An 18,831-nucleotide genomic window follows, 5' to 3' on the forward strand; every position below is an offset into this window, starting at 1 on the left:
CTCCCGGATGTTACCCCGGTCACCCTGGCAGCGTCAAACAACACAATTTGTGACTGTATCTGGTTCCATTTTCAACGTATAACATTGGGAATCTTTAAATTAAGAAAAATGTTTGGTCCTCTACAAATGTGTTTGAATTCCAGCACTCACACTCAAGAATACGTTTCATAAAATATATTTTCTTTAGTTTCCAAAAATCATTTCACATGCAACACAAGAAAACTTTAGCTCAAGTTATAAAAACCATCAACAACAAAAGCACTTATGTTGGCGCATAGGCTTGGAGTTATGGCACCACATTTGAAAATTTAACCATACAGTTGACAATATAAGAGGAATGTCTTTTACACCTCACCAGACAATTCTCATGTTTAAAGTGCTAATAAAAGACACATTAACCGTTGTAGATGTCAATGCCAATTGATGACCGCTACATCATTTACCAATCAGATGACTTCACAGATGGCATTAGAGGTAAAAACACTTACAACCTTTTTTTCCTGTATATTTTTTTTTTTGTAAAAGTTACCTATTAGAGTTTACATTATTAACAACAGTGTTAGATTACATCTACCTTCATTTAGGCCATGAACTTCGCTACAGAGTTAAACAAACAGCGGTTATGAAGGAGGCTCAGTTTCCCCCAAACGCATTCAGGGGATCGTCAAAAATACTGTGGCCCGTTTCCACAGATGCGACGGGATCCTGGCTCTTCTTAGACTTGGAGGACGGCTTTACCGTTGGTTTCGTAGTCCCAGTCGAGAAGATATCATCTGTGAGATGAGAGCAGGAAGCAGATACCAGTAAGCATTTTTAAGAGTGTCTTTATTATTTAAAGTTGACCATATTTACCTTCAAAACCAACGTTTATAAAATTAAAATGACATTGGGTCTGATGTATGAAATCATGATTCACTGCCGGTCAAAAGTTTGTGAAAGAAGTAATAATATTTCATAATATTTTTACTTTATTTTTCATCAAACACAGTACTATCAAATGGATGGGAATATGCATATGGAAATGATATGCAGATGAGGTTATGCATTTTAAGCTCCATATATTAATATTTGGGGGAGGAGAAATGCTCGCTGACTGGGTAATTTTTACAAATCTGAAAACTTTTAGGATAAAATCTATGCAAAGTTTCATACATGTGGCCCCTGGTATGAATCATAGTGAAGTGTGTTTTGCAGAGATAACTAACCCATGTCATCATCGAATATAGATTTTGCCTCCACTTTCTTCTTTGCTTTCTTCTCCTTTGGCTTTGTGGCGCCAGTCAAGTCAGCAAAAATATCAACATTGTCATCAAACAAACTTGCATCCAAAGACACTTCCTTAGGCTTCTTCTGGCCCTTGAGGGGTTCTTTCACTTTATCCTGTAAACATTTAAGGTCAATAGAGAAGCATAAATCAGTCATACCACTCCCAACTACCACAATTGATTTATAATACCAAACTAAATGAAAGACTGTGTGATATTTACCTGGAAAATGTCTGGTTTTGCAGGACTGGCCTCTGGTTTGGAGTTTTTACTATCTGTAATTTTACCCTTTCCTGCTCCAAAAATATCATCATCATCATCTAGGAAGGTCATCTGTTTGGTTTTCTGGACAGGCTTCGGTTTCACTGTGGCAAAAAGATCATCCTCGTGGCTGTCAAAAATAGACGAGGCCTGATCTTTCTTTGAGGTTGTGACGGCCTCCGTCTTAGGGGCTTTCTTTTGGCCCTCCTCAGGGGTCTTTTCTTTGTGTTTAGAGGAGGGAACAGGCTTTGTGGCAAAGAGATCATCCGATTCAAACAGATCGTCTGCAGAATCGAGAAATCTCTTTGGCCTGACTGCTTCATCTGAGCTCTTGGCTGCAGCGGGGGTGCTGACGGGTAAAGTGAGCGCTGTGGGTCGCACCGAAACGGGGTTAAAGGTAGGGAGTGAAGCAGCCATAACTGGTTCATTAGCTTGTGAAGAGGTGCTCTCTCCAACTGCTTCCTCAGAGTAATGTGCTGAAAGATGTCTTGCTGCCCTTGTCTGCGGCCGCCGTCGCACTGCGCCTTTAGCACGACCCTGCATTAGAAAAAAAGCCACTGAATGGACACTAAAAAAAACAGCAGTTTTCATCACAATGGCACACAACTAGGGCTGCACAAAATTGAAATAAAATCGATATCGCGATATGGATTAGAGCAAATATCACATCGCGCAAGCTAATTAATTTCATAATTTCATCATTGCGCAATTTACACACCTGATATCATGAGCTACATGAGTGTAAATGAACACACAGTACCAAGCTTCACTCTGAAACCGGCAGCGCATATTTCTATTTGCCAGCAACTCGCCAAAATTCAAAGCTCATTTAAAGAAATTCAAGAAATTATTTAATTATAAATGATAAAAAAAATATTTGACAGTACAATATTGTTATTATAATATAGCCTATTTATTATTTAGTTTAATATTTTTAAAAACAATCACAATAAAACCATAATAATTTTTATTATTTTTAGTCATATTAAATTAGCAAAAACAGTGGGAATGAGATATATCATTATTTGTCCCCTATTGTATCAATTTAGTATCGATACCAAGGTATAACATGGTATCGTACCAACGGCAAAATTGTGGTATCGAGCCAATTGTGCAACCCTACACACACAACCAATTTTTCATGCCACCTATCAAAGTGTAAAACATACATCCTGCAGTCTGACCCACCTTGTTAGCATTCTGTAGCGTGCTGACCTGAACAGGCGAGTCAAAGCTCACACCTCCCTCACTGGAGGTCTGATGATCAGGGATAGTATCGGTAGCTGGCAGCGGCCTGGCAGCTGCAGGGTGGGAAGCTGGTGCCAGGCCAGGGATTACGCTGACAGCTCCTGGAATCCGTGGCACCGCGCCTGGCAGAAGGCTGGCAGGGTTAACAGCTAAGCTAGCCTGAAAGAAACAAGGCATGTTTTTTTAAATCTGTGACAAACCCAATGAATACACACAGTGCCCTTCGCTCACATGCCAAGATCAGAGAGGAACTGGTCTGTACTATTTTAGAAGTACACTAGATTTGCATTTCCTGAAGCACATAGAAGTGCTTGCAAGGCAGCAACAGAATAGTGTTAAAAAAAAAATCCACATTTTAGGTCTGTGTAAATATGTCAACATGGCTTGAAATTGTTGCAAGAAAGAAATACAATTCAGAACGCAAATATTAGGACTATGTCATCAATGTTGGTAACAAGGAAAGTATCAATATACTGCTGCCTTGCAAATACTGTAAACAGCACATTGACAGAGTGCTGCATCTAGTTTTCCTATTGGTGCAGTAATGATGTACAGCATTGGCATAGAGCGAAACAATGTTATGGCAAAGCTACAAATGTTCTGGTATACCAGAATAAGTGAAAATGTTAACAGGCAAAAATATATGGTGTGCAGAAATATAGATTTTAAACAGATATTAAGGCATAGGTGAGTCGTGAAACAGCCCAATGAAAAGCAAGATTTTTGCTTTTCTTAGACTTCTAAGAAAGATCATGCCAAAAAACACAGAATATAGAAATACAAAAAACACTGTTTTAAAAATGAGAGAAATGGAGCATAAAAAGTATAGAGATTGTATTTTTCAAAAACGTTACTTGAAGTTCTCCAATCCTTGAGGAAGCTTTTTTAGATTTTAGAGGGCTTGTAGGGTCCTGTGCAATTAAATCATATCAATTACATTTATGTCAACCAATAAAAACCAAAAAACACTTTTATAGGTTCTGGAGGTTCTTCCAAAATATGTTTTATATGTGGTAAATGTATAAAATAAAATAAAAAGTATTCTATTACTCAAGACGTAATTAATTCTAAATATAATAATATATAAATCATTAATAAAAACGTAAATGCATCAAAATAAAAATAAAAATGTATTTAATATTTACAATATATTACATTTCTAATCGCTACATATAAACAGAATGGTTTTCGCCTAAATTTTCTGTTGCTGAATAAAGATGAATTAAAAAACATCAAAGCAGATTTATTTCTCTGCATACCTTGCTTGATGTCAGTGTTGATTTGTCCATTTCATTCGTTTTAGGCTTGCTGGGCTTCTCTGGTACTTTCTGTATGTGGATAATATAGTAGAAGCATTTATGAAGTATTACCATTTACATAAAAAAAAAGAAAAACGTATTAACCCTCTCGTGCTCGTGCATTTATGACTGAAAAATATTATGTTTTTTTTTTCTTTCCTTCATCGGAATGGTACGAAACAAAAAACACACACACATGGACATGATTCGAAAAGCTTAAATGGTCCTAACAAATATAGTCACACTCATCAAAAATGGCCGCATTGGAAATAAATGGGAAACAAATTTCATCTAGTAGAAAGTTTGGTATACTGCGCCCCAAAAAAATCTTTCTGAACGCTCATTTTTTGTGATATCAGCGTCAAATTTTTAACACAACTTGTAAAACATGTTTTAGAACATACAGTATTTCATGTAAAAATGTAACATAGTATTTTTGTGTATTTTTGTGCAATAACAATAATAAACTTAAACTTCTATAACTTTAAGTTCAACAATAATCTGACAAGTATCTTCTTTAAAAAAAGACAGAACTTAAGTTTGTGCTCCAAAGCGGTCAAGATTTATGACAGATTAAGTTTCAGGTCTATGCTCAAAATGGTTAACAGGTAATAAATGGATTCGAACTACTGCATAAATATAATTTAATACCATAAAATTCCCTAAAAATACAAAATATTAAATAAAAACATTATCAAACTAAAATATAGTACATAAAAATGTACCAAAATTTTTTTGTACAATTTTGACTGCCACACTATGAGCACCAGAGGGTTTAACGTTAGTTAGGGAAAAACAGTACCGGTGGAGCTTTAGGCTTTGCTGAAGCGAAGAGGTCATCCTCATCCTCATCCCCAAACAGTATGGGGTCAACTGGTTTCACAGAGCTCTGAGATGACACCTGTAAAATGAAAATACCTCCATCAGTAAGAAACCACCGTCTCACCGTGAAGTGGCAAAGTCCATGGAAAGTCTAAAAGCTTACAGCTGGTTTAGGAGACGTGGCAAAGAGATCTACATCAGGATCGTTGTCTCTCTGTTGCGTGTGACTGAAAAGCAGTTCCTCATCTTGGAACACACCTGTGCTCTTCATGTGGGGCCCATGATCCTGAGATCACAAGCGAAATCAATTAAATAACGTTAAATACCCTACTTAAAGTTCCATTCAAATTCACACCTCACAGCGCTGAATCTGAAACAGCTAACCTTTAGTGCATTCTTTTCTGTTGATTTGTATGTTTTAGGGGCAGGAACTATTTCATCAGTGTTCATATCTTCATCATCATCATCATCATCATCGTCATCATCAAAAAGACTCAGTGCCGTTTTCTTGGCCTTGGTCCCCTTACTCTCCATGGGCGGTGGACCCTCCTTTAGCAGCTCGTCACCATCAGCAATATCCTCTTGATTCTTAGTCTGTTTCTGTGGAAGAGACAATCTTCAGTTCTGTGACCCTTTTTTGTGAGCATAATAGGTGTAAATATATTATTTATTACTTTATTCTATTCATTTTTATTTAGTTAATTGTATATAATATATTTACATAAAAAATAACTGAATTATTTTGCAAACATCTTACTCACTTTACTTGCATCTTGCTTGTCTCCTAATACATCGATCCCACCAAAAAGGCTTACTGCTCCAACCGGCTTCTTCTTAATCTCAGTGCTGTCGTCAGAGGACAGAATAGATTCCACAGGCTTCTTCTCCACAGACGACTTCTCCTCTGCTATCTTGTCTTTAGCTACACTGGGCACAGTTTCCTCCTCCGTAGATTCAAACAGAGAGGGAACACCAGAAGCCTGGAACACAGAGCAATTCTCAGCTACTAACTAATGACAAGGCAAATAAAATCTTTTATTTGAAAGGAAATCAATCCTTTTATTCAGCAAGGATGCATTAAACTGAGTGACAGACATTTACAATGTCATAAAAGATTTTTATTTCAAATAAATGCTGTTCTTTTGAAACTTCTATTCATCAAAATCCTGACCAAAAAAAATGAAAGAAAAGACTTTTCATTTATTATTTGTTTTTTTTATTGCGAATGTGTGAACAAGCTTGTAATGAAACTTTAAAAAACAAGACCTTCCCCAATGACCTTGGTTGTCTATGAAAGCCTGTATAAGGATTTTTATGTGAAGGATTCGGGCCGGTTTCGCCGGGAAAATCAAAAGGATGTGAAGTTTACACGCACTTCCGAAAAAATCTCTTCCGTTCAATGGCACTGACACATAAAATTAATGCTTATACAATGTTCAGCCATTCTGTACTGTAATATCAATGTGTCATGCAAAGAAAGGAGATTTATTCAAACTAAAGTGTCACAGAGCCAGGTCTATAGTCTCAAATATACTTTATAATCAAACATCATAACAGTGTAATTTTAATTACCTCATCTGTAGACAATGATGCCGGTGAATTGTAAAGCTTGTGCAAACATATCCACATCATTATAATCAGATGCTTTCTTAAATGCTTTCTAAACTGCTTTTGTTATTGAGAGGAAAGAGCGCAGCACGTATTAACATATTCATCTAAATGATGTTTAGGATGTTCGTTAACAGAATATTGTTGCAAAGGTTTCCAACGTCTTTTTACTTCTAAGCAAAGGACGAAAAAGAATCTCACCGTGAGTATATTGCGGCCTTGAATCACATTCAGTCTCATGTATGTTACGTGTGCTCGAGTGCGAGGACAAGCAACAAGTTGCTGGCTGCAAACTGCAGTTCATTTAACGGCCACCAGTGTCGCTAAAAACAAGGGTTTCTGAATTCTAGATATAGCCCATTTAAGCAGCACAACTGTTTTCAATATTGATAATAGTATTAAATGTTTCTTATATATTAATATTAAATATTAAACATTAAAATATATTTAAATCTAAAAAAAATATTGTCTATCTGGAAATATCAAAAAAATATTTCACAATATTACTGTTTTTACAGGATTTTTGATCGAATAAATACAGCCTTGGTGAGCCTTCTTTCCAAAAAAAGCACAAATGGTAGCTCCAAAAGTATTTGGACACTTAAGCCAACTTACCTTCGGTTCAGAAGGAGTTTTATTTGCAGGCGTTTTGAAGCCAAAAAGAGGTTCTTTGTCCTCATCATCATCTTCATCCTCGAACAGGAGAGAGATTCTCTGAGATGGCTTGATACTGCGAGGACAAAAAATACTTTACAGCATAATGATTTAGTGTTTCTCTTACTACTTTAGTATGTTCACTGCTCCACAAACCTCGACTCATTAGTGGCTGCAAACAGATCATCATCATCACCACCAAATAGGCCATCTTTTTGAGGTGCTTTGACACTGGGTAGCCTGGAGGGGGCGCTAACGCTTGACTTCATTCCACTGGGCTTCACATCTGGGCTTTCTTTGCTGGGCTTGGAGCTCATCCAATGATCCTGACATAGACAAATATTGCAAATATTTTGCCTTGCAAATTTTACAAAAAATAAAGCAAATATTGTGCTATGTCATGTGATATCCACATGCATCATAAGAAAAACTGACAAGATAAAACAGAATGAACAAATAAAAATGACAACTTTGAATAATTTTTTTCAACATTTACTGTATTTTACAATTGTAACTCTTTTGTAATTGTTTTACTGGTGTTAAAACTCACAAATACCTCATCATCGCTGAAGAGTGAACTGGATAGAGGTTTCTTGGTTGGTAGAGATGTTTTTTTGACCTGAACTGACTTGGACTTTGGTGTCGATGAAAAAAGGTCCTAAAAGATCAAAACAGACTTAAAATATATACAGATTTCCCCACAAACTATCACTTTAAACTAAACTTGCTTAAAATCACCTCCTCTTCTTCATCATCAAATAATGAGAGCGGAGCTTTACTGGGCTTGTTCTGAGTGGTAGGCTTTGATTTACTTGTAGTCTCACTTGGGAATATCTTTAAAAAAAAAAAACAGAACAGCAAATACATCAGTGACAAGTATCAGGAGTCAGTTTGTAATTAAAGGGTTAGTTCACCCAAAAATGGTCTGTCAGTGTACAAAAAATTCTGTCAGTAATTACTCACCCTCATGTTGTTCCAACCCCGTAAGACCTTCGTTCATCTCCGGAACACAAATTAAGATATTTTTGATTAAATCTGAGAGCAGTCTCACTCCTCCATAGGCTTCTAAGGGACTGAAACTTGCTGGCCCAGAAAAGTTATTAAAGACATCGTTAATATAGTCCAAGTGACTACAGTGGCTCAATCTTAAGTTTATCAAGCGACGAGAATACTTTTTGTGCGCAAAAAAACAACAAAAATAACGACTTTATTGCACTTTTCATTTCCTTCTCTCTGGGCCTCGAGTGAGTTCACGTAGTGTTTTAGCGCAGCGCTTCTGTGTTGTACATCACACGCATCACACACATGACCAGCGTCGGCCAATAGTGAGCCTACGTGGTGACGTGCAACAAAAACGCGCTGCGCTAAAACACTACGTGAACTCACTCGAGGCCCAGAGAGAAGGAAATGAAAAGTGGAATAAAGTCGTTATTTTTGTTGTTTTTTGCGCACAAAAAGTATTCTCGTCGCTTGATAAACTTAAAATTGAGCCACTGGAGTCACTTGGACTATATTAACGATCTCTTTAATAACTTTTCTGGGCCAGCAAGTTTCAGTCCCTTAGAAGCCTATGGAGGAGTGAGACTGCTCTCAGATTTAATCAAAAATATCTTAATTTGTGTTCCGAAGATGAACGAAGGTCTTACGGGGTTGGAAAAACATGAGGGTGAGTAATTACTGACAGAATTTTCATTTTTGGGTGAACTAACCCTTTAATATTTTTAAAAGGTATAAATCTCAAGGTTTATCTCACATTAGTATCCTAAAACATCCGTCATCAATTTTATTAATAATTTTTCTTAAACACATTGATTCACTTAAATCAACACTGATTTGAACTTATCACATTTACCGTGTTTGGCGAAAATCCAGTCATTCAATCAATTAAATTTTACACGAGAGCGAAACAATTTCCTATACAGATTTCTCATAGGGTACAAGTTGGACAGGCGACCACGTTGGACCAACAGAAAGCTGCTTGGTTTAAAAGTGACTTCTGTGTGAGCAGTGCTTCATACATCACTAATTGAAAATAGACAATGGATCTTTTTTTTGCTTTTGGGAACGGCGTTTAGATTAATAATATGCAAATATGTGCTGCACCTTCCTCTCAATAACAAAATAAAATGTCTACATGTGAGAAAACAGCAGTTAAGAAAGCATCTGATCATAGCGATGTGGATTTGTTTACACCGGTTCTACAATTCGACACTCCAGTCAAGTCGCGTTTATTTATAGAGCACTTATCTATCTATCTACAAAAGATTGCTTTAAAGCAAGCAATGTTTCAGGACTAAACATGAGAAACAGGTGTCAGTTGGTCTATTAATTAAATACAAATTTCTATTATAAAGTAGCTCTTTAGTGTGGTCATGTTTTACTTGTGTTTGACCTCAACGGACTGATTAGAAGAAATTAACCGGAGAAGAGTTCTATGTGAAAGAAGGTGGAGCCCGAGAACCACACCTACCTATTATGTAATCGCCACGGACCAATGGTAGTCAGTAGGTGTTTACCAGCCAGACACCTTTGACAAGCTGTTTTAGGGCCTGTTTACACCTGGTCACTTCATGCGTTTTACTGATCGGAAATCTATCAGATTTGTTAAAATTGTTCCATTTACAATTAGCCACATAAATGTGTCTCCGCAAAAAAAATATAAATCCAATCTTCAATTACCGCGTAATATGCAAGTTTAACATCAGTTCACATCAACATCAAAATATCTAAATCAAAGATGGCAATACGAGAGAAAGATAATTTAGTCTCATTACTTTTAATGAATATGATTGTGTGTTGAGCTTCAGGATGCGATGGTGAACTTTCAGTTTTATTTGTGGCAGTTTTGGCTTGCTGAAGAGATACTCATCTACTCATCTGCCATGGTCCATATCTGTGGTGAAACGAAATGCAGTAGCGCTGTCATATGGAGCCGTAAGTCTATAAGATGCTCTTACATGTTTATTTCTGCACTATTTTGGGAATCAAATTTTCATGTCGCTTCAACAAACAGATGCATTTACACTTGTTCGGTTTCAGTGGTAAAGTGGTTTGAGCGGTTAGATTTAAATCCGACTCGAAAGCGTTTCAGAGGGCATTTAAACCTGGTCTTTTCACGATCAGATGGCTATCCGATCAGAGTAAACACATGGGGACAGATATAAACAGGCCCTTTTTTTTTCGAAATTATGTCACACCAGTTCGTTCTTTGATTTCGAACTATATCAGGGCCTTTAGATTTACTAGTATCATATAATATAGCAATAAAGTAATACAAAATAACTGCAATATTAATATTAATATTAAATATGACCCAGCACTAACTGTAATACATCAGAAAACTGCAAATAGACTCTGTATGATGACTATAGAAAAGTGATGTACTTGTGAGTCTTCTTCGTCTGAGAACAGACTCTTGCTAAGTGCTTTCTCCGATGCTCCCAGAATAGGTGAAGATTTGACAGCTTCAGGAGAAGGTCCACTCTGACAAAAAACAAACAAAAAAAAAAAACAACTTGTTAAATGTTAAAAAAAACGAGATGCTTGAGTTCACATGTGGTAGGTTTGGAAACGCTGCTTCCTTGCAGCAGATCTTCGTTTGTGTGCAACAGAGGACTTCCTGCCACTGTTTTGACTGCTTTACACAGTTTCTAAGCTCTTTGTGAGTTCTCAGCTGTTTAAAATACCAAGATATGTACACGCTAGGGATGCTCCGATCAGGATTTTTGCAGCCGATACCAAGTACCGATTTCTTGTCATGGTGATCGGCCGATACCGATGCTTAATATACTTAATACAAGACAAAGATAAATACAAACAAAATGGAGAAGTCTGATGCAGCCCACAAGATTTATTTAAACATTGTCCAATACAAGTCTGAGCAGGACAAAAATAATAATAAAAAAGATATATTTAAAAAAATCAACAACATTTAAACTCCTAAAAGAACAAATTGGAGTAGTTTGATGCAACTCATTAGTAGAGGATGGGTATTTCAAGCAAAAATAATATTCGAAGATCACTGGGTATTATTCGATTATTATTCGAAAATCGCACCCCTCCCCCATATGCACGCACACATGCATGTATAGGCCACACACATGTGAGAAAAGCGGAGCAAAGTGACGCTTAAATATAACTTTTAAAACTTTTATATTTATGTTTAAATAATATAATGTTACTTATATTTATATATCTATGTTGATTATATGAAAAGGGAACCGCATGAGATGGGTAAGATGGGATCATAAGATGCCCAATATATCATTTGGAGTGGGTCAGACATGATTTTGGCCACTTAATTAAGTTTTGATTTATAGAAAGCCATTCTTTAAAGTGAATTTCGTTTTGTATAAATTGTATCTTAATTTAAATCAAATGTTTCATCAACCAATTGCCTGGATTTAATAAGTATATATAGCAGACAATATAATCAGGACATGGCGGCGCCGGCGCGTGAACTGGAGCTCGTCTCATAAATGAACCGAAACTCAGCGTATAAGCTGCCTCACAGACCTGAGAAATATATCTATATCGGAAATAAATCTAATCTATCGGCCGGAGATCGGAGCATCCCTAGTACACGCATACAATAAGCGCATTGTTTTGGATGTTCGATAAGTTGCGCAAAATATATGTTTTTATATACATCTTTAGGTCTGGTGTTAAAAATGACAGTGTGAATGCAAAGCCAAACTACAAGTGTGAACACACCCTAAGAGAGAAAGAGTTTTCTACCTCTTCAGATTTGGAGGACTCTTCACTGGTGGAAGGTCGGCGTTTCTTCAGACCCTCCAGTATATTTTTAGTGCCGGGCCCAAACATTGAAATTGCTCCAGCAGGAGGCTGCAAGCAAGCACAATCAGCATAGAAGCAGTAACAACAACCATAATAAAATGATGATGATTGACAAGCAGACCTTTTTCTCTGGAGGACGGGTCTCCTCCTCCCCTTCGACTCTTTTTTCCTGCAGGGGAGGAGCTGCACTGGCTTTCTCAGTGTATATAGCTCCATCTTCATCATCATCCTCCTCATCAGCTTCCCCAAACAGGTCTACTGTTTTCTTTGGCATTCTCTTCTCTAGTCCTAATCACAAAGATACGCATTTAAAAATCCCCCAAAACAACTGTAATTTTTCATACTGAAGGGCAAATGTGAGAGGTTTACCAGGGGTAGATTTGTTATGCGTCTTTCCACTGAAGAAGTCATCATCATCGTCATCACCACCATTATCATCATCATCAAAGAGCCCACCCCCAACTGAGGCACGTTTTGGAGCTGCCTGCACTTTGGGCTTCACTGGACTCTGACTGTGTTTACTCTCTAGTGACTGTGAATCATTTGTTGAGCCAAACAGTTTGTTTTCTGTGGGTGAGAGGGGCATGAAAATATCGTACTCATTAGTAGCTACAGAAAACTTTTATGCAAAACAATGTGCGAGTATGCAAATTGAATGCAGTTAATGCTTACCAGGAAAGATGGAGACAGCGCCAGAAGGGATTTTCTTAGTTTTAAGGGGCTCTGTAAAAGCAAATGAAAAATATAAGATTACTATTAGGTAAATTAGTTGTCAACACAGTGGGTTTCAGAAGGTACACAAGACAGGTTGTGAGAAAAAGATAACACACAGTCAGCCAGTCATTATAGAAAAACAAGAATCCTTACACAAAGCGTGTTAAATGACTATTTACAAAATACATTAATAAATAGAAATGTATTATTATTATAAATGATTATTTAATTAATTTTTTTGTGAGAAGAAAGAGATTGCGGAGAGAAAGCAGGAAATCAGTTGGCAAGAACAACGGATAATAATTATAAAAAACTAGTTTAAAAAAATAAATAATTAAATAAATAAAAAAAGGGTCTGGCATGCGTCGTGAGTTATGATATTTGAATTAAAAATTACAAGGTCAAAACTGTTGTTGTTTTTTAAGAAATAAAACATGCATGGATGAATTGATCTCAATAACATGCATTTAGAAAACAGTTTCTTTAAATGTCATCAGTTTCCATGAATGTCATCATTACATTTTTCTGTTTCTTTAAATGTCATCAGACAAAAAAAAAAAAAATACTATATGGTCATAAGTCTGAGAGATCAAGTAGAACTATCCAACATTTGACTTTGAATAAAAGACAGCATACGAGTCCAAAGGAGTGACAATTAGTAAGTCTCACCTGTTGCCTGGATCGCGGTCTTTTCCTTTTCCACTGGCTCGTTTTTGGGAGCATCAGAAAACAGATCTCCCTAAGGAACAAAGCATAAGAAATTACTTTTTCAAAGATTGCAACCATGTCTTCTAGTTGCATTTGTATGATTTTGTATGCTGACTACATTAATATTGCTCTAACCAACCTCATCATCATCATCAAACAGGCCTTTGCCTCCACTAAAGAGACCACCCTTTCCACCGAATGGAGAATATTCCTCATCTTCCATTTTTGGTGGTTTGAACATCTCATCCTGATCATCTTCCACTGTAATTACATATGCATAAAATATATGCCATTATTTTACTAGACATATCCTACAGAATTCTACCGTTTTTCAAAGAAACTATGGTATATTTTGCCAGAAACATCCAAAAAATGAGTAACAGTGTAGTCGTTTTGAATAAAACAATACAAATATAATTTGATGATTCATAAGTGTGTATATTGTACACTACCGTACAAAAGTTTGGGGTCATTAAGATCATTAAGGAAAAACTATTTTAAATTGTAAAACATATTTCCCAATATTACTGTATTTTTAATCAAATAGCATAAGAAATATGCTACCGACCCCAGACTTTTAAACGGTAGTCTACAGAGTGCAATAATACAGCAGAATGAATAAACATGGTATGAAGTCACTCATACCCTGAGGTTTTGGCTCTTTCTTTGTTTTACTCTTCTTCTGGGTGATAGATGGGCCTGATGACAATGCTTGAGAACAGACAAGTACATGCACACAAATAAACTTGAGAAAGAAAACAAACTGAATGGAAAGATGGAAATGTGGTAAATAATAAAACAGTCAAATCTATATGTTCTAAGTGACCATACATGTGCGATCTGCTTCTGGCTTATGTGGAGTCTCTCCCTTGATTCTGGCTGCTAGTTCATCAGCAAAGGATGGTAGACCAGTGTCCTGAAAGACATGGGACACAGGAAATTGAAGTTCTAGTTTGCACATTTTTACTAATTTGCTTGGCATGTCTGAGGTGCTCAGAAAATGCAAAGCTTACCTTTCTGAGTTCATCTTCATCCTTATCAGACCCTCCAAATATGTCAGAATCTTCATCTTCATTCTCTTCATCAGCATCATCATAACTAGCAACGGATGGTTTCTATGGGATGAGTTACAGAATTACAGCATTCTATAGATGGTGGGCTGGATGTAAAATAAAGCTTTTTATGAAAAAAAAAAAGCCCAATTTTGTCTCATTTACTTCTTTACTTCTAAATAAGGCTTTAAAAATAGTGTTGTTATCAAATGTAAAAAAAATTATAGTAGAAAACTTTTAGAGAATATGCTATTTAGAAATGTCCTGGTCGATGGTAGATTTAAGATTTATATTTACCTTTCACATTTAAATGAAATCATTTTTTGTATTTCTTAAATTATTAGAGCATAATGATGGGATGTTTAAACCTCTTTTTAAAAGCTTAAGTAAATCTGACAATAGTGGGTTGTTTTTGATTTATGACTTGTGTTGTTTTACATGTGGCATTCCATATCTATAAAACATAATTACCACTCCTGTAAAAGCATCTGCATAAATATATTTCACATATATCCTTTACCTAATGCATTACATCCTAATATAGTGTAAATCCCTTACCTGTAAATAAACCATCAGAATAGTAGAAATTTTTGGGGGTTTTTTATTATATAAAATAAGTCTTACTTTCTTGAAGTTGCCATGGACTTCCTCATCCTGGTCAGAATATTCATCTGAGAGCTTTTGGAATAGAATCCAAATTGAAGATTACATATAAATATATGTATTTATTTATGCAATGTTGTCAAAAAATGTGGTTATAATGTTTTTGAAAATAGAATATTTATTCAATAAATAAAATATGAAAAGAAAACGTATCTCGGCCAATGTTCATTAAATGCCAATGCTGCAATTCATGTAAATGTATGTGATCTATATATATTATCCTCTCTCACCTCATCACCTTCTTCAATATCACTCTCAATGACGCTGTCTCTGTCACTACCGACAGACATTTCTAAAAAACACAGCAAACAAAAGAAGTTAAAAGCAACCTACAACAACAACAATAAAACTACTAAAGATTATGAATGGGAAACGTCACCATCACTGGATAGATCTCCCAGGCCAACATCCTCCTGATCCATAAAGGCTTGGGACCCAATCAAGTATGGCAAAGGCCTGTCCACATACAGGTCCTACCAATAAAATACATTTAGGCTCAAAACCTTGAAATCCATTACATTTTTGTAAGGAATACTGCATTATTTATTATAAATTATTTATCAGTGCACATCACAATTTTTTTTTTTGTTCATGTACCCTTGGAATCTTTAATAAAATCAACTTCCCCTCCCTCTTGCAGTGACATCTCTTCTCCGATGACGTGTTTATTTGCGCAATAGCAAACCACAACCATCCAATCAATTCCAGATAGACAAATTCAAGTCCTGCACTACATTTTTACTTGTTTGAGAAGCCGTTTCACTCAGCTATACGTCACAATAGGGAAGAAAAGACTATTGCAACTTCCGTTTCATGCTAACTTTAAGACTGGTGAAGACAGAAGTTGCTCTTTCAAAGTGAGTCTTTGGGATTTCAATCCAAACACCACTAATTACGTGTATAATAATAATCAAGTAAGTGCTCAAGGGCTCTAAGGAAACACTTTACCTTTGCTTCCAAAATGGGCTCTACTTTTTCCAGAGCCTCCTCATCCTCAGAGTCCGAGTTTCCTGCTTTAATGTCGAGCTGTTCGAAAGCTGATTCCAGGACTTTCAGGCCATAGTTGACGGCCTCTTGGACTTTGGGAATAAGTTCCGCTTCCTTCTGTTCCCTTGTCTTCTCCTTTACATGTGTATGAAATGGTAGGAATGCTTGAAACCATTGTCAGAGAAGTTTTCAAAATAATACATAATATGAAATCATAGCAGAAATAACCAGAGAAACGTCCCCAAACAGTACCTGTTCAGGCTGTCTCTCCATGATTTCTGGCTTTGGTCCAGGGTCTTCCACCTCTTCATCATAAACCCTCTGAGTAAAAAATAAAAAATAATAATTAGATAAAAAAACAGGGTTTGTGTGTGCATACACTCGTATTGTTCTTTATCAAATTTCACAATCTCACTGACATGAGCTAAGAAAAATGCTGAATAAATAATTCACAGTTGGGCCATTTTGAGTGTCAAGGGAGGAACGTTGGAAATGTATAAATATCATAAGCTGACAAACTCTCCCACATATTCTCTCAGGACAAGTGTGATATTTCAGTTTGTGAAACTTGAACTACTTTGCTTTGCATCCACATACAAAGTGAATTCTCATTTAGCTAAAATCATGAAAAGATTTACATACATTTTCAATGAACTGTGTGTTGGACAGCATGAGGAAGTCATTAAACACTGTATGTAGGCGGCTGTCTGTGGCTTTAGTGTCCCGGATAAGACCATCCAACTGCTTCTCAATCTCATGTGTCTTGGACAGCATCCTTTGAGAGAAGTCTTGCAGAAAAAGAAATAACTGCAGAGACACAAACAAACATTCACTCTAAACCATCTGTACAACGTGGCAGCAAGCACAAAAAATATGAATATGAAATATAAATGCATTCCACTCCATACCCCTGAATCTGCAGCCAGTGACCAGTTTGTGCTGGATTTCTGCATCTCTTCCACTGTCCAGGGTCTCTCCCACACCTGCTCAGCCTCCCCATTATGATTACTGGGGCCATTCTCCATAAAATTAGACATGCTGGTTTAATCTGTAGAAGATCACAAGTTTTACTTGAATATATATCTGATGCAATGGACATTATGACTTATATAGGACTCATCACTGTCCCTTGTGAATAAGAAGTGCACATAATGATGGTGGGCTATAAATCTTAAAATAATTTTATTTATTTTTTAAACATACTTTCAGATAATATATTAATGAAACTCTTAAGTGCTCTTAAAGAGAGTACACTTTCATGACCGTGTCTTACCACTTTTCGTAATAATGTCAAATTAAATGTTTTTTTATTGTTTTTTTATAATGGTTTTGTTGTGCTTTAAAGAAGTACAATTATTTTTGATGACTCTAACATACACTTCTTTGGGTTAACAAACATATTAAAGCTTGTGTAAAATACTTGATTATAATTCATTTTAGTGTTATTTGACATTACATCCATTTTAAAAGGACTAGCCTACATTTCAAACGTGTAATTGTAAATACATTTAAAATACATGACAAAAACGTTTCAGTAAAATTTAAATTAACGATTATATTAGTTTACCATAAATGCTTGTCATTAAATTCGGCAGTACACTTTAACCATATTTCAAATACAATAGAAATAACTTTGAAACTACAAATAAAGATGTAGCTTCTTAATCATTACTTCAGCAGGCCAAAAAGCACTCAAAGTAAATTTAAAATAAAACACATTTTTATTTATTTGTAAATTGCATGCAATTAGGTGTTCTAAGTAAGTATTCTTTTCAAGTATATTATTTTTATTACTTAATTATGCAAAAGTGTACTTCTTTTTCACAAGGGGCTGATAAATGCTTATTTATTTAAAGCTAGACATTTTTGTATTTATCTAACAAGTGATATACAGTAAAGTAACAACCATAGTTACTTATCTCTCAAATTACAATCCTGAGGAGGAAACTTTCAGAAGTTAAAACGTTATAACTGTGTCAATGAAAAATCAGCATATGCAGAAGCGATAATCTCGTTCTTCCTCAAATCTTAAACGGTTAGAAATATAAGTACATACACCTGAACGCACTTTTGATCCGTAATTATCTGGTATTTTGCTGCTTTATGCATTTATATGTGATTGCTCTCCCTGCTGTCATGCAAGGCTAGCTGCTGTGCTAGCAACTTATAGTCTGAATCTCTGCTGATTTCATTTGACGTACTGATTTACCTTATATATGTACTGTTTTAAAATATCTTCTGTAGTGTTTTCCTTCACCTCAAAATCTCACAAATCCAGCAGTGAGAGAAGTCAAGGACAGCGTATCGCTGTCATTCGTCCCATCATCAGTTCAGTGTTTTGAGAGGTCGGCCATGTTCCGTCTGCAGAGAATCAGCTGATTCTAGTCACCTGACAGAGGCGCGCGACACCCACGCTAGAGTCCCTCTGATCTGAGAACAGCTTCTGATGCGCGTGAATGGCGTTTCACCATAGACTGTATAGCGTTTCACATAAATGAAGCGGATTTAAACTGATCTCAATGCAGCACTTCCTGAAAGCAGGAAGACATGACATTTTTAACGGCTTATCATGAATGGGTGAATGTAATCTTGTGACAAAAATAGAAGCATAAAATATAGGCTAGGCCTACTGTGTGGATAAATCTTGTAAACCATAAAATGTCAACATTTTCTAGAGAAAAGGCTGATTCTGAATCAATCAAATCTTAATTGTGAATGCAAACCCTGCTGGAGGTGATTGTTAGCTGTTTGACT

General features: G+C 36.1%; 1 protein-coding gene across 4 annotated transcripts; it reads right to left on the bottom strand.

Annotated features, from left to right (window-relative positions):
* Window positions 1-159: 159 nt before the first annotated feature.
* On the bottom strand, window positions 160-18,529 carry washc2c (WASH complex subunit 2C). Of its 4 annotated transcripts, none has more exons than XM_084390551.1 (32): window positions 18,335-18,529; window positions 16,986-17,125; window positions 16,720-16,884; window positions 16,330-16,398; window positions 16,039-16,212; window positions 15,470-15,563; window positions 15,321-15,382; window positions 15,052-15,105; window positions 14,389-14,490; window positions 14,207-14,291; window positions 14,021-14,086; window positions 13,515-13,636; window positions 13,337-13,406; window positions 12,626-12,676; window positions 12,323-12,520; window positions 12,075-12,241; window positions 11,894-12,001; window positions 10,541-10,639; window positions 7,895-7,990; window positions 7,713-7,814; window positions 7,313-7,482; window positions 7,118-7,232; window positions 5,656-5,874; window positions 5,279-5,494; window positions 5,058-5,180; window positions 4,875-4,973; window positions 4,034-4,102; window positions 3,629-3,685; window positions 2,715-2,933; window positions 1,488-2,063; window positions 1,206-1,380; window positions 160-773 (listed from the first exon to the last, which is right to left on the bottom strand). In XM_084390551.1, the coding sequence occupies exons 2-32, from the start codon at window positions 17,112-17,114 to the stop codon at window positions 634-636; spliced, it is 4,191 nt and encodes a 1,396-aa protein (XP_084246677.1). In that variant the 5' UTR covers window positions 17,115-17,125; window positions 18,335-18,529; the 3' UTR covers window positions 160-633. The 4 variants fall into 4 exon arrangements, with proteins under 4 accessions (XP_084246677.1, XP_084246678.1, XP_084246679.1 ...); XM_084390552.1 differs by having other exon boundaries at window positions 18,287-18,445; XM_084390553.1 differs by lacking the exon at window positions 3,629-3,685 and having other exon boundaries at window positions 18,335-18,481.
* Between the last annotated feature and the right edge of the window lie 302 nt (window positions 18,530-18,831).

Source organism: Rutilus rutilus, assembly GCF_951802725.1.
Source record: "Rutilus rutilus genome assembly, chromosome: 20".
Lineage (NCBI taxonomy): Eukaryota > Metazoa > Chordata > Actinopteri > Cypriniformes > Leuciscidae > Rutilus > Rutilus rutilus.

Excerpts from the sequence above, each read along its gene's own strand:
- washc2c (XM_084390551.1), bottom strand. The coding sequence starts at position 17,114 with ATGTCTAATTTTATGGAGAATGGCCCCAGTAATCATAATGGGGAGGCT. Across the intron at positions 14,491-15,051 it reads TCCATGGCAACTTCAAGAAA|AAACCATCCGTTGCTAGTTA; the intron begins GTAAGACTTATT and ends CTCATCCCATAG. Across the intron at positions 5,875-7,117 it reads AAACTCCTTCTGAACCGAAG|GCTTCTGGTGTTCCCTCTCT; the intron begins GTAAGTTGGCTT and ends TCTGTGTTCCAG.